General features: G+C 39.6%; 1 protein-coding gene across 5 annotated transcripts; it reads right to left on the bottom strand.

Moving 5' to 3' along the window:
* Positions 1–649: 649 nt before the first annotated feature.
* ALG12 (ALG12 alpha-1,6-mannosyltransferase) lies at positions 650–15,566 on the bottom strand. 5 transcript variants are annotated; one of them, XM_030960277.1, is made up of 10 exons: positions 15,492–15,566; positions 11,616–11,805; positions 11,338–11,470; positions 10,690–10,863; positions 9,170–9,364; positions 7,743–7,846; positions 7,053–7,276; positions 6,180–6,349; positions 5,919–5,994; positions 650–1,967 (listed from the first exon to the last, which is right to left on the bottom strand). In XM_030960277.1, exons 2-10 carry the CDS (start codon positions 11,778–11,780, stop codon positions 1,736–1,738), a joined length of 1,473 nt encoding a protein of 490 aa, XP_030816137.1. In that variant the 5' UTR covers positions 11,781–11,805; positions 15,492–15,566; the 3' UTR covers positions 650–1,735. The 5 variants fall into 5 exon arrangements, with proteins under 5 accessions (XP_030816137.1, XP_030816139.1, XP_030816136.1 ...); XM_030960279.1 differs by lacking the exon at positions 15,492–15,566 and adding an exon at positions 13,189–13,960 and having other exon boundaries at positions 11,338–11,486; XM_030960276.1 differs by lacking the exon at positions 15,492–15,566 and adding an exon at positions 12,939–13,954.
* Positions 15,567–15,781: the final 215 nt, after the last annotated feature.

Below are 15,781 nucleotides of genomic sequence, written 5' to 3'. Positions count from 1 at the left end.
AGATGCCTATTCTGCAAACACAGTGGCCCTAGTTTTTCTCTGTAGGTGACAGAAGCAAGTTACTGCAGAGGGATTCTGACAGCCAGAGATTTGGAAAGCTGGAGCAACCACACAGACATTTGTATACACCTGGGCAGAATAAATTCAAGTTTGGGTTCTTGAGTTGTGGATTCCAGTGTGGGGGAGTTACATAAGTCAGTGATTAGCCTTAACATGAAGACCCACCTACGTCCTTAAACAAAATTTTCCTTTGTGTGGTTCCAAATTTGCAGCTATTTGCACATGTATTTCCTTCTGTCTCTTGGGAATTGTTTGATGTTTAAACTGGCTCTGGAGGAAGCTAGGTTTTCTTCCAAAGACAAGTCAAATAGATAATACTTGAATGATTTAAATTTCAAGAGCGGCCAGAGACTGGACCAACAAGTTCTGCAGGTTGCTTTTGCCAGATCTGCTCAGGCCAAGGAAGCCTGGGCAACAACAGCCACCCTCGAGGGAGCAGGCCCCACCCCACCAGATCAGTTCCACTGATATGTAATCTAGATGACAAAAAGAAAACATGGTCCTAAAAACTGAAACTTACACAGGTAAAGGTAGTTCCTGAATCAAGCAAATTTAAGAATAAAAAGAAAACAAACAAAACAAAACAAAAAAAAACCAAACCACTTTATTCCATAATTATATTTTACTCAAGTATTCAGTCAGCAAGGAATAGTTTTCTGCCCATGATACTTTCAATGATTCTGACATTTTACACTAATGGAACTTCTGTCATATTACAACTGGCCCTAACCAGAATTCTAACCTTTTTTCCTTGTTCCATTCAGCAATCTATGCAGACATCCTTAACAAAAACATCTAAAAAAGAAACTACAGAGCATGCAATCTTAACCTAGTTTATATAATGCAGCACATGGCACATCAGAGTACTCCTTTCCAAAGGGATTACTTAATAAAAAAAAAGGAAAACAGCACGTATCTTAAAGTGGGCATTTTCATAGGTAATTTTTACACTGCAAATTAAGATACCATTACAGCAGAAGAGGGGAAAAATTATTTTAAAGATTCTTTTTTTCCAGGAAATCCAAGTTACTGCTTTTACATTAACTGTTGGAATGAAGATAATCATCCTTAGTACTCAAATCTGTTATGAAACAGTGCTTGTCAAGAGGTCCAACTGCTTTTTAAGTGAATGTTTCATTAGTTTGGTAGCCTACAGGGCACAACTGGGTATTAGGATGAAGCAACGATGAATATGGCTTTCCTATGTTTATAACATGGTTGGGTTTCACACTGGCAATCTGACAGCTGAGGGGGTTACAATCCTGCAGATACATAAAGTAATACATCTTTGCACACACAGATTACATATAAAATTATTGCCCTAGCACAAACCTGTTGGTTTTGCATCTTATACAGGACAATTAGGACATACCTGTGCTACATGATGAAACAGACTACCAAACCAAGTAGACAGGTTTTACTTAATACCACTAAAATTGTAGGCAACCTCTATCAAACATACCTAACGATACAACTCAGTATACTGAGCATATACTGACTGGGAATGCACTGTATTATTAGTAAGAAACAGGACGGAGCTAAATACCAAGTGGTACAGAGATTTTCTGTGCCTCTCCACAGAAGCTGAGTTGCAGTGCTGGAATGACAATTTGCTGCTGTCTTATATAGTTCAATCATCAGCAAAAGCACATCAAAAGACACTTAAAATTCACAGTCAAGATGATAGAGGAAGTTTTTCCAACAGTACTAATTTCGGTTTCAAGTTTAAAGTAAAAGGAGGTAGTGCAGTAAGGTTCAACCCAATTTTACTGATGCCAGGTATATTTGCCAGTGGCCTGTGGGTTGTCTTGTAATGTGATATTTGAAGAGGATTTGTTTCCATCAGTATATGTGTGTAAGAAAACATCAACTGGTCTCCTGGTTTAACATCTTCTCTTTTGTCATACCTGTAAAGAACAAATAAGATTTATTTTTATTCCTTGCTTTATCTATTAAAGATGGCTATTATTGCAGAGGCATCCAAGATGAAACACAAAAATAAACCAACATTCTCAGTTATATCTCCTGACGAAATAGTACTAGAGGAGGAAATAGTATTTTTGAAGAATGTAAGGACTCAGTCATTCCATGCAAGTCTTTCTGCTGCTATTGTGATATAAATCACGACTCCTAGAAAACTTCTTACTAGTTCCCTATTTCAATTTAGTGGAGAAAGGACTCCAAAACCTAAGACTGTAGTTAACTGGACCAATTTTTACATTTTACTCTATAAGAATTGCATTTGGAGAAAGGTGGAGGTGGTTTTGTTTTGTTTTGGGTTTTTTGCTGCTTTTTTTTTGTTTGTGGGGTTTTTTAGTAATTCTAAAAAATACCTTATGTGGTACTTAAGCAGAAACCTTTTTCTTCTGGTAGTCATACATTAGAGTAGGAGCCTCAGAGAATAGCAGGAGAAGACCTCCTTGAATGCTGGAGGAAAGAAGGAGCCTGGCAATTACAGTACTAATTTGGCACTTGTTATTTCTAAGTTCAGTTCCCTGATCTACTACATGTTTGGGCAGGTCACTTTGGGCCAGCTTTTATAAACTGTTTAAGTACAAGAATACATATAAATTATATATAGAATTTTAAAAAAAAGTAACTACTGAGTTCTAGGACTATTTATTATGTACACTCAGAGTTATTTCTTAAAAGGATTTATGTTCAATCTAGCTGTTGAGGGAATTTACAGGATGAGAAAACAAGTGACTTAGCCATTTGGCAGGGATGTGAAAGATATAGTTTCAGCCAGTTTTCATCTGGTCTAAGCCCAAAACTGAAGTTCATTATCTCTTAAGAGCTGTATGAGCCCCTTTAATCTTCTAGGAATTGAGACAGACCTCCCTCACTGTCTCATGAGGACATGGTTCTACTTTGCAATAGTTATTTGTTCATTCACTGAGGAGAGTCAGGTGCAATTTATATCTTAAAGGTTAGGATATTCATACTGGACATGGCAGCCTGATCGAGTCCTCAATCCAGCAACTTCAAAGTAGAAGAAAGAGGTAAGTTCACTCCAAAACACTCCATAAACCACTGTTAGGCTCTGTAACTCAGTGAAGAGCAGTGCCCCATTCTTCACCTTTTCTGTTGCCCTGTTCTGTGAACTGTTTTCTACCAGCACTTGGAGCTCCCATTCTTAGGCACCTGAATCCTTCCACACATTTCACAGGCATCTTACTCAGGCCATGACTTTCCTTGCAGACATGGACACAGGTAAGGAAGCGGTGCAGTCCCAGCCCTACATACCCTTAAATCCACCTAGGATTAAATCCACCCTGCATCTTTGCAGGCCTGGCCTCTCATCTGCCTGAATTCCCTGAAAAAAATCTCTACTGACATTTTTATAATGCTGCCTGACAGGGAAGTCATTAACATTTAAGATATTTGAAGGAAGTACTTCACAGAAAACCAGAGGTATTGTGTGAATTGTTAACTAAAATTTTGGCAACTGAGGAAGGACCCCAGGCTGACAGAATTCATAAGTGTCACTAAATACATCATATAATGCAGAATTAGACTGCACACTGAACAGGTGTTTTCTACTTTTAAAACAATTGCATGCTAATTTCACCTGCTATTTCCAAAAATATCACAATAGCCCTTAGGTTGGTAGATATATCCAAACTGGCAGAAGGAACAGCATTACTTTGTAACAACCTTACCAACTACTAATTTCACATTTTCTTCATCAGCAAGTAAAAGGCCTTTCATCTGGCTGCATGCATTTCTAAATTTTATTATTTTTAAATACTTTAAGCTTACATAGCATATTTATTCAGGGTTCAAAGAGACTGCACTAATTGAAAACAAGATTGTAACACCTGTTCCGTGTAAGAACCTGCATCAAGCTCCTTTCAATCACCCTTTGAAGAAAAATAATACATTGCTTGCATTTTTCTTGAGGCAAATAGATCTAATCTGAGCACACTACTGAAAGCTGATAACTTTAAGACACTTTCATTTATGGACTGCAGTTATCTGATGAATCATCAGCCTTCACAGCAACCCCATCCCTAATCAGTTTCCACCTGACGTATACTGTCAGTGAAGAGGTTAAGTTAGTTTTCACCCATCTGAAAGGATGTCACTTTCTTGGACAATGAGAAAATGGACAGTTGGTGCCAATAAACTTTGCACTACACTGTGCTGTCAGACCAAGTGGTAGTTCTTTGTATGATGCTCAGTTGTGGATTTTGTCTGATTTTTTTAATGTGAAACTTTATGCTGAATGAGCCCTTCCTTTAGCCTTTGTTTTGCTGAGTACAGTTAAAAGTGAGAGAGAAACTGCTCTGTAGCTGTTAACACCATGAAACATTTATCAGTGACAGGGATATTATTCATTCACCTTCCAATCCTACCAGGCTTTACAAACCCAAAGCAATCCAACACTCACCAACTCAAAAAGCTCATTGGAATGAAGCACTACTGAGAGAGGAGAGTTGTATTCAGAGTAGTGTGTGTATTTAAAGTATATTTTAATACCCCAAATATTGAAACATTTTAGCTAGCATGCACATTCTATCCCTTGTACTCTAACAGCTTAATGTCTCCTCCCAATTAATGGTTTAAGACTTTCTCTAGATTCAGCATACAAAAAACCAATTTGAAATAAACAGTGGATCAGTAATTGTGAAGGCTTTTAACAGTCTGTACCATCATCATGAGAGTGCTTGGAAATAAAAAGGCATAGCAAGATCGATGATTTTTTGTAATTCCCCTAGAAGCATTTTCCCCTTCTTCTGCTTTACTTCCAAAGTACTTTTATCTCTAAACATACCAGTAATTAAATTATGTTCATCTGATCCTGAATACTGTGACTGGGGAAAAAGAACTCTAGGCTCAGAATACTTCTTAAATCAAAATCTGCTTGTATTGCTTTTGTTTTGTGCAGTATGAAGGGAGGCTTTGTGTCACCTTCTAATGAATCATTTTCATTGAGTTAATTTTCATTTAAATTAAAACCTTATGCCTCAGCTGAAGAGGTAGGCTTAAAAATCAGAAAGGTGCCTACTTTTTGGTTTTCATCCTGAAAAGCAAATGATGCCACCTCACAATGTCTCCTACTATTCATTCCAATATTCTAACTCTTTTTAAAAAGTGTCTGGTCATAGTAACAAAGCACTCAACAGCCTTCCCTCAGAGCTAATGGATGTGTTCACAGCAGCAGCTTCAATGCCATCTATATGAGGGATGTTCCACATAAAAACTGACTTTCAATATTAAAATGTACATGAGCCTCACATTGCCACACATTATTCAGACAAATAATTATGTACACTGTTCTGCCAAGAAAGCTCTGTTTCACAAGGTCTAGTGGGGTATCAGACCTAGCTGCATTAAACACATTGGTATAAAGTTTGGTAAGCTAACAATTTTTGCGCTGTTTCTGATGTCTTTAGAATCACAGAATCATTAAGGTTGGAAAAGATGTCTAAGAGCATCAAGCCAAATTGTCACCTTAGCACCACCACCACATTCACCGGTAAACCATGGCCCCAAGAGCCATATCCAAACTTTTAACACTTTCAGGGATGGTGACTCATAACCCTTGCCATGAAGAAATTTTTCCAAGTATCACACCTAAACCTCCTCTGGTACAACTTGAGGCCATTTCCTCTTGTCCTTTGAAATATTCTATGCTATACAGGCAAAACAATGAAAAAACACTGCAGTGCTTTATTTCTGAAACGGCAGCACTGCAGACATCAAAAATTCTCTGAAGATTTATATTATTCTTAAGCTGGTTTAATAAATATGCTGGACCAGAAATTGTGTTTGCAGTGCTTGTCCCTGTGCATATGCAAAAAAGAAAAAGCAGGCTACTGTCCTCAGACGAAAATACCTCATTCAGAACATACCTCCAATCGGAATTGATTTCTAGAAACCGAGAAACTCCCGTCTGCGCTGCAGCCACATCAATGTGAACAGAAACATCTACATAAATAAAGAAAATAGAATACAGTTTCAAAATTCTTCCAAGTACACTCTGATTAATAATAAATTAACAAAATATTAACAAAGAAGATGTGTGTACCTAGTTTGAAGAGTAGTATTCAATACATGAAAAAATATACTGAAATTAAGATTAGGTGAACATACCTCCAGCCAGCTTTACATACCTGCTGTTGAAGGTACCAACTCATGCAACTTCTGAATTGCCACTCCTCCAGGATAATTGAAATGTGAAACGTACAAAGATGTTCCTGAATAAACAGCATTGAGTAGAAGATGCATTACAATAAAGAATGATCCAAGTTTGTACAGCCAGGATCTCCGGTAGTTATTCAGACTGTTGAGGAACAGAAAAACAAGGAAGAATAAACTGTTATTTTCTTTCACACTGGTCACTGACTACTGTGCACAACTGTTACAGAAACTCCACTTCTAGATAATAAAGATTAACAGAAATTTTATTAACTCTGTATGGCATATATTTAATACCAATTTCTAGAAGATTAACTTCTAGTGACATTTAAATTAGAATACTCTCATTAATAAAACTAAGACAAACTTATCAATAAAGCTATGTATTTCTGTGTTTCAGCTATGAATATATTCTCTTTTAAAGAAGTTAAACTCTGAACTTCAATTTGTTTACTCAATATACCCAAACAGAAATATTTAATTCCATGTTTCACAAGCCTCGCCTGTGTGTTAAACGATCTCCTCAGGTAAACTGTGTTAACAGCTCAGGACTACTGGAGTAAGTCTTCTTTTCTGGTAAATAAACTGCATTGTAACAACGTAACAGTAAAATTAGGGCTCCATTCTCAATTCTCCTCCAGACTTCCCAAATAGTTCCACCAAAGCATTTGACTTTTCTGTGTTTCCACTTTTCTCTGCAGTCAAATGGGTATGAAGACCTCAAACTCCTTTCTACAGCATATGAATATTTCAATATGATCCAGAGGTCAAGATGAAAAATGGTACTAATAGTTTTCCTTTTGCATTTTCAGAGGGAAAAAAAACAACGAACAGGATTTTGAACTTACATTCGTGAGCACATTTTAGCAGCCACTATGTTGAAAACAGGGAAAGTGTAGATGATGAAACGCAGCTCTTTGTGTGGGAGAAACGAGTACAAGAAAATAAAGCCCAGTGCTGGCAAAAGTAAAATCCGAGTTCTCTTTTCTGTTACCCCTAAAGGTACAAATATTATGCTGCATCCCAAAGCACGAGGCAGGGCTGAATAGAAATACCACAAGAAGGGAGAGGTCTTCAAGGTGAAAAGAGTTAAGGATGCTTTCACGGCTAACAAGTAAAGTAACTATTCTTCAGTATTCTTAAGCAACATTAGTACTCACAAATTTTGCAAATATGCAGTATACTTTTGTATACACATTCTTCCAGCCTTTCATTTTCTGTCTCATCTTTGGAGAACTAAAAGCAGTTGCTTAATTACACTCACATTACCTAACAGAGACGCATCAAATGACACTAATGATGGGCAACATGAAACACACCAAGGGGAAGAAACCTGGCTTTATACTGGTAGAACACCAAGAGGTAAGAAAAAGCAGAGGAGACTTACAATTTGCAGAAACACCTAAGGGACAGACACTCTCTTGTAAGTTTTAAATAATGAAAAGTAGAATGTAACACCCTGAGTCTCAGGAGTAAGTCACATCAAGTCTTTGCTTTGGCTGGTAGTGTTCTTTTTCTCTGGATGTTTCAAAGGATACTCCCCAGTTGGAACTTTTGTTTAAAACTGTGTTATACCAGAGCACTTTCCCCTCAGGCCACACAAGCTGCCTCCAAAATAGAGAATCCACAGCAACTGTTAGCCCTAAAAGAATTAAAGAGATACAAATCTGCATGAACTAAAAACCAGGGAAAAGCAAACTAGCACATCCAAATAGAACATATACAGCACATTGAGACCAACATAAACTGAAACATGCACTGTAAGCCTCACCCAAAACCACAGAGAAGGCTGAATATGTCTGTTATGCAGGGAAGGGAGGCACTTCTGAACAGAGGCCTTTAAAGAAGCATGTTAGACATGAATCCAATTGGGATTCACCCCACTCCAACCCCAAGTTTGAAAAAAAGGGTTTAATTGAGATTTGTTTTAGAAGAGTATTAAGAGCATTAAATGTAATGAACAATAAGAAGCTCATGTTATCTTCAAATAGTACTAAATAAACTTTTATTGCAAAGCGACAATTGTTTTTTATTAAGTCAAAAAAACAATGACAAAGTTTGCTATTATTCGTTAGGTGGAGGGAGAAAAGGGGATAAAAGGCAAAAAGAAAGCAGCAAAACTGTCAGCCCTATCTCCTCCACTCAGCTCTGTGCAAACTGCTCTAGTATTTAAGGATTTTGCTCAAACAGGAAAGGGGAGTGCCAGTGGTTAATTCCCACTGGACCTCCAAACTCTTACATCATGAGGTGCCTCCAAATGCATTTGGCATAACTGTTTAGTGTTTCTATTGTGCACTCTGTGCAAGGGACAGCATGCTGCCAGGGGTCACCATCACATATCTGACAACAGCATTTTTAATTAGGTGGGCTGGTGGAGCAGCTTAGAGTACTTATGTGCATATACACGAGGTCTTCCATGGATGGGTAGACACAAGGGAATTTTTCAACCTCTCCAGCACGGAGATCACTTAAGCTGTTAAATTTAATAATGGAACAGAGCTGAACTGCAACTCTCCCCACAACCCTCCTGCTTGGTATCTCTGTCTGTCACACAGTTGTATTTTATCCTGGGACTCAGCCTATCACCATGGCAATAGATATTACAGCTGATAATATGCACAAGTAGCTACAGACAGGTATTAATTGTACTGAAGTCAACTTGCACATCTCAGCCTCTTTAAGATCAGGACATTACACTGTAAGCATCTAAAGACAGAGGCCACAGTAGCTTTCTCTGCTCTGCACACTTCCATAGAAATTTTCAAAGAAATAAAAAATCTTGTCATATTATTAGCAAATAGAATCAAACTGAAACAATAACAACTCACAACACCCCACTTACCCTCTCTTCACTGCCAATCCCCCCAGAAAAACCCTTTAAGGGCCACTCAACAGATAAATCAGTCAAAACTCCATACTTCTCTTGAACTTAATGTAATTTGCTTTCTTCCAAGCAAACACTTACCCAACCAAAACATTCCAGCAGGAACAGCATGGGAAAGCACCTTGAAAATGGAGATTCTTTTAGTTAATAATGTCATCAGGAGCATGAGGCCTAAGAATATGCAGAGCTCTGATCTGAAGACTATAATCGCCAAAGCTGAGAACCAAATGAATGGCCTTTGCTTTTGCTGTATCCAAAATGTCAATGCCAGGAGCACTGCAAAAAAACCAACAAAACAAACAAAAAAAACCCAAAACACATCACTCAACATACTGAACTATTTATTTTCTAAAGGGTAACAATCAATGCTATCTTCTTGTTCCTCTAACTTCCCAGCAATCCTCTCTTGGTCTTCCCACCATTTCTAGTCCAGAAATTCTTCCTTGGTTAGAGAAATGTAATTTGGAATAAAGCACAGCTTTATACTGTTGATGCTTAAGTAATTAGGAAAAGTGTAACCACAAGGAACAGATGGAAACTCTTTCTAGGCAGTATATTTAACAGCTATTGGTGGGGGGGAAAAACAAACCTTAAGGGAGTACTAAAAGCTTCTCTAACTACAATTCATAATTATTATTGCTCAGTATTAGCTAGACAGTTCGTTTATTCTTTTGGCTAAGTATATTCATGATAACACAAACCCATTTCAAACACATAAATGAGACTACAGACTACTGCTGAGGGAGAAAGATCTACAAATTCATTTACATGATTAGGTGGGACACACCGTATCTCTACAGATGAAGTTGTCTCTACTTTAGCTTAAATCTTGACATAGTAACGTGCTCAGGATCCTAAGGAAAACATGAAATACTAAGGTACAAAATCATGAAACAACTTGTATTTTTGAATATGCAAAAATTATCTGAGACATTACTAGACACTTTATCTGACAATTCATCTGCTTTTGTTTATCGTTTCTCATCTATACAGATTCTTACATCAACCTCACAATGTTATTAGCTGAACAACTTGCACTGAAGCATTTAGTGACTCAGTAAGTATCTGTCACGTGATTAATTTGCCTCTTCATCAGCTCTGGGGGAAAACTGCATATGTAGAGAAGGGCTTGACATTGATTTTTTAATTTTTTTTATTTAAGTATAGAAATTGCTGCATTTGTAGACAGCTTCAGAAGAGGAAGGTGAAGATGGTGCAGCTGGAGTTTCTTCTACAATCCCATTTGAAAGTCCTTTCCTGTGCAGACCAAGTTCACAGGGTTTTTTTGAACTGCAGGTATACCTCATCCCTTTTCATAGCTCTATGCTTTATGCATTAGACATGTGAACCCAAACCTCTAGCTAATCAAAGCCACCGGACAAAACCTACATGTACTCAGATTCAATAAAATTTGATTAAACAGTCACTGTAAGCATACATGGTAAAAAGAGAATGAAATCTCAAGCTTTTTAGTCTTGTTATCACACAATTCAATCAAGCAGATATGTCAACTTGGTCTGACCATACTTTTCCTGTGCTTTAACTACTGACACGTTTGAAAAAAGTTCTAAATTTTAATTTTTTTCCTATGAAATACCTACCAAATGGAAGTGCAAACACATTAGGGAGAGTTCTTGTACAGTAAAACATCAAATGAAACTGAGTAACCGTGATGAGACAGAAGATTGATGCTGTAGTTGCTCCAAACTGTTTTCTAACTTCTTTCTGCAGTTTCCATAAGGTGTAAATCACACTGAGCCCCAAACTTCCTCGGACTATCAAGAGAATAAAAATGAGAATCAAAGAGTAGTATCAGATGGATCACTGATGAATAGCCATGTTATATAATGTAATAGAAAGACGTTCTGAAGATTAATATTTAAGATACCACAATATAACTACCTTCAAAGAAACAAAAAGCCAAACAAAATTCCATTTAGTTAACTTTGGCTTCCATGCCAAAGTTAACAATCCTTTCTGAAGTGTACACGGGGGGGAACTCTCTGAAGAGACTCGAGACACTTGTTTTTTCTACACTGCCTGACATTTGTTAGTACACACTTTCTGTGTGCCGTTAGTTACTCCCAAAGAGGGAGCTGAATGGCCATGCTGGCCCTAAGTACCATAGCATGGGTTTTCCTTCATTGTGAAAAAGAATATCACAATTTAACCATTGGTCCAAATATAGCAACAATGTTTTAACTGGTGCTCTAATGGGTGACAGCTCTGAGGATTCAAAGTTCTCATACCTATCAGCTGAGAATAAAACTTGGACATTCTTAGCACAGAAAGTATGTAGATAGCCGGGCTGGAAAGAGCAGCAATAAAAATTGGTCCAAGGAACGTTCTTGGGACAACTCCAGGAAATTCATGATGGTCATACTGCAAAAAGGAGAATCTACTTAAAATAAGCAAATTAGAAACAAGGGAAAATAAATCATATTCACACTGCATTTATCCTAAAGATACTGCAGGGAATTGCCATCTTTAACACTGTACAAAAATGAAGTTATTATTTTCAATTTACCTTATCCAAGTCCAGCTGGTGGTACACCACATCATGGATAGCTTGCAGGTTAAAGCTTTCCTCCACTTTTGTAAAAGGACAGACAGTTAAATGAACAAAGGCCACCACAATCAGAAGCAGCAGCAATGGGAATGACCTCCCACTCGAGCTCCTCTTCTGAGCCATCTTGGGTTTGAAATTCAGATATGTTCTATTATTATTAAAAAGAAAATAAATCGAAATTACATTAATAACATGGCATGAAGTGTACAACCAAAAAAAATGATTGATGATGCAAGGAAAATGTACTAGAGCAGTTGAAAAGTTCAAACACAGACTAGTAAGTCAATAAATCCAGGAATTTTTTTACTATATTCAATTAATTAAGGTAGTCAAAAATATATTCAGAAGCATTTCAGAATTTATGCCCCCATCTGTAAATATAATTAATTTTCACCTAAAAAACCTCAAGACAACATGGACCCTACCTAAGAAAGTATATCCCTTTGCATTCCATACTGCCCCAGTGCTGAATGTCAGCTCAGTTATGTCTGTGATTTGTGGGATAGCCTTGTAATCTACCCTCACTTTAACTGCACACTGGGCTGTCTCTAGAACATACTCTCTTGTTTGTTCAGGGCTCCAAAAACAGTGGGAGAGGATCCACGAGGAGGAGAAATTCTTGAGAACAGAGTACTTTGATCTCCTGAGTTTGCCAGCAGCTCAGGCTGGACTTGGCCAGAGAAGGACAAATCCCCTCTGGCACCCACAGGTGTCACTATGGCAAGAGACATTCTGTACCCCTGCTTCACACTTCTACCCAGAAATGAAGGGGCCCTCTCCCTAGTGCTTCATTTCACAACACTGCTGAGCCATTCTTATGGAAGTATTTATGTTGTATTTTATCATTATGATAAAACCATGTGTCCAGGTGATGCCAGAGCAAATCTATATCGTGTTCTTTCAATTTAAACTTCCCAATTTTTTTTTGAAGTTTACAATTTAATAAAAGACAAGAGATTTTGGTTTTTCTTGCTCTGTTTTCACAGAAAAAGAAATTCTAAACCAGCACTTTTAAGATACAGCTGGGGGTTTGGTTAGAGATGTTTTCTCCTGTGTTTTGGTCTAAATATGTCCATCAAACAGATGTAAGATACTTGGCAGATTTCCTGGGATCACTTAGCAACTGCCTCCTAGAGATACCTTTTCCTGAACTGATGTTTGCGCTGCTCATTAGTAAAAATGAGTGACCTCGTGTTCCTTGGATTCACAATGAGCACCAATAAATCCTGAAATTTGGGTACTTCCTGTAAATGGCATGTATCTGCATATTATTTTAAATACCTCATTGACTGCATCTCTTTTTCTGATGATTGCTTCTGCTGCAGACTGTAACTGAAGCTCTAAGCCTGAGCTCAAAGACAGAGCCTTGTCAGGAGACTAAACAAACTCTTCACCACAGGAAGTGGGAATAGCCTTTTTAACTTGTGCCTAGTGTTACTTCTTTACAAGAATGGATAACCATGGTTCATGCTACAAGAGGATCTTTATCCCACGGAGTAGGAAAAGAGGCATGGGACTGACACCAGGATACCTCAGAAAGTGTCTGGCAATTGACATTGCATAAATTCTTGCTGAATTCTCCCAATAAATGCAGAAGAATTTCATTATTCTGGTCAAACTTAACTGAAGAGAAAAACGGACACCGCAGGACCAATCCACTGCTGCACACAGCAACACGACACGAGCAGCTCATGCATCAGGTGAAACAGCATAGTGACCTGCAAGGTAGGTACTCCTGACTCCAAATTCTCAGCTTCTTAACACTGCAGGTATTCTAGGACCCAATAAATCCTTATAAAAGAACCCAAGTGCCAAGAAGCTCTATTTTTTTTTCCTTTTTAACTACACCATCTGCATAACAATGAGCTGTTACCATCACCTATAAATACTGCACTCATTATCCTCTGACCGATCTACAGCACAGCCTGCTCCTGGTATCTTTAGCTGATAACCACATGAGTTATCAGTCCCCAACTTCCTAAATCAGAATGGAAGTGAAGCTACATAGCCCACACACAGTTTATCACAAGCTTTTTTTTTTTTTTTTGAATCTTGTTGACTCCAATCCTTTTGTATGCATGAAACAAGTAAGCACGACAGCATACTTGTACATCTTGGAGATAATTATATGCATTATAAATACTGAAATTCCCTGAAGGGAAACATGCTAGAAGATAAAAAACCAAAGCATGAAGACAACACCCAGGTTTCTGAGATAAAGCCTAATAAATTCAGTGGTCTTGTCAAGACCCAAGATAACTTGCTTTGTTGAAAATTGATGCTGACAAGCATCAAAATTCAAGAGGAATTTATCAAGACAGGTAAACACTGAATTTGATTATTAAAATAAATTTGCTATATAAAAGCAAATACTTGCAATTACAGTTTTTTATTTTTTAAATGCCAAAACCACAGAAACAGCTTTTCACTTAATAAAAATAATTTAATAACGAAGCTTAGAGGATAACCAGAAGCAATACACATAGGTTTGTCCATTGATTACATTCTGGCAATTTCAGAAGAATCTTCCCCAGGCCTCTATAACATAGCCACACTGACTCCCCCCCAGGAATCTACAGCAAGATTGAATCATAGAAGAGCAGGGGTCTTTAACACAAAGGATTCATCTTTTCCTGGGATTAAACTGGGTAGGGAAAAAAATTGGATTTTCATTAAAAAAAAAAAATCTGAGGTACTTCCATCAAAAACGGTTTGTTGCTGTTTTATACTTTTTCAATGGAAGTATCATTAGTTCACATAGATTTTTTACTCTTCCCGTGAAAAACCTACCACATTTAGCTCACTTACGTTTTTCAGATACGCTTCGAAGAGCTGTGGTAGAGTTTGGCAGCCTAACTGTGTGTTAAATCTGTCTACAGAGTCATTTCACTTCCTCACACGGGGGAATCTAAGCAGAACCACCAAGCGCACCCCAGCATAAGGTTTTGCCTCTTGGGCTTGATCTAGCTTTGGCAAAACCCATTTTGTATTATCTTAAATTTCAACGGTTTTTTTCCTATGTTTGAATAGCTCTTCCAAGTTTGATCTAGAGTTAATACCTCAATGAGGTGTGATTTAAACCTTTTAGTTGCTGGGATTGCTTTTTTTTTCCTTGTATTGGGAAAAAACTGCAGTTACTATTCTTACATACACTTCCTCATGAGTTTCGAGACTGGCTAAAAAAAACCAAAACAAAAAAAAAAAATCCAAAAAAACTAAGAGGGGAAAAACAGAAGAGAAGGTTGAGGCAGCAAATACAGCGTGGGACGCTACCAGACACAAAGCTACGAGGGAGAGACAGAGAAAGAAATGGCACTCTTGGGGCCGGGGAAGAAACCCAGAATGCTCTCGACTGAAAGCTCCCCAAACCCAACCCGACCACCCTCCCCGCGCGCCCATCGTTCCCGGTCCCAGCAGGGGCACCCGGACCCCCACCAGCCCAGCTCGGCCCCGCAGGTGCGAGCCGGGGCGGGTTTGAAGCGCCGCCCGCGTCCGGTCGCTCCTGTGAGGGGGCTCCATGAGGGCTCCGGGCCGAGACCAACACCACCCGCCGCCCCTGCAGCCGCCCGGCCCCCGCGGCAGGGCCAGGCACCGCGCCCCGCGCACACTCTCAGGAGGCGGCTGCCCGGCCGTGCTCCCTCCCTCCCGCCGCGCCACAGCTCCCGCGCCCGGGAGGCGGAGAGCTGGGGCGGCCGCCTAGCAGCGGCGCTCCCGGGAACGCCCTCTGGCCAGGCTGCAGCAAAGGCACGGGCAGCTGGCGGCTCTCCCGCTGCCCCGTCCCTCCCTGCCCGCCCCGCCGGCCCGGGCAGCGCCCGCCGCCGCTCCCGCACTCACCGCGCGCGCGCCCACGTGGCCGCCCCGCAGAGGGCGCCGGCAGCGCGGGAGCCGCAGCGCCAGCCCCGCGAGCACGTGACCACCTCCCCCGCCGGCCATCTTGGGTGAGGGCAGGGCACGCCCCCGGCAGCAGAAGGTCTCCGAGGCGGCTGCCGAATACAAATGGCGGGCGGCTCTGAAGCCCCTACGGAGTCCCTGCTTGCCCTTTCTCATGATGGCGGTGGCGCTCCATCCGACTGCTCGGCCCCGCCCCCCGCCCAGCTCTCTGGGCACGCGGGGGGCTCCCATTG

Source organism: Camarhynchus parvulus, chromosome 1A, assembly GCF_901933205.1.
Source record: "Camarhynchus parvulus chromosome 1A, STF_HiC, whole genome shotgun sequence".
NCBI classification, from domain to species: Eukaryota; Metazoa; Chordata; class Aves; order Passeriformes; family Thraupidae; genus Camarhynchus; species Camarhynchus parvulus.
Note: the sequence above shows the minus strand (reverse complement) of the source record. Positions and strands in the feature narration are given on the sequence as shown.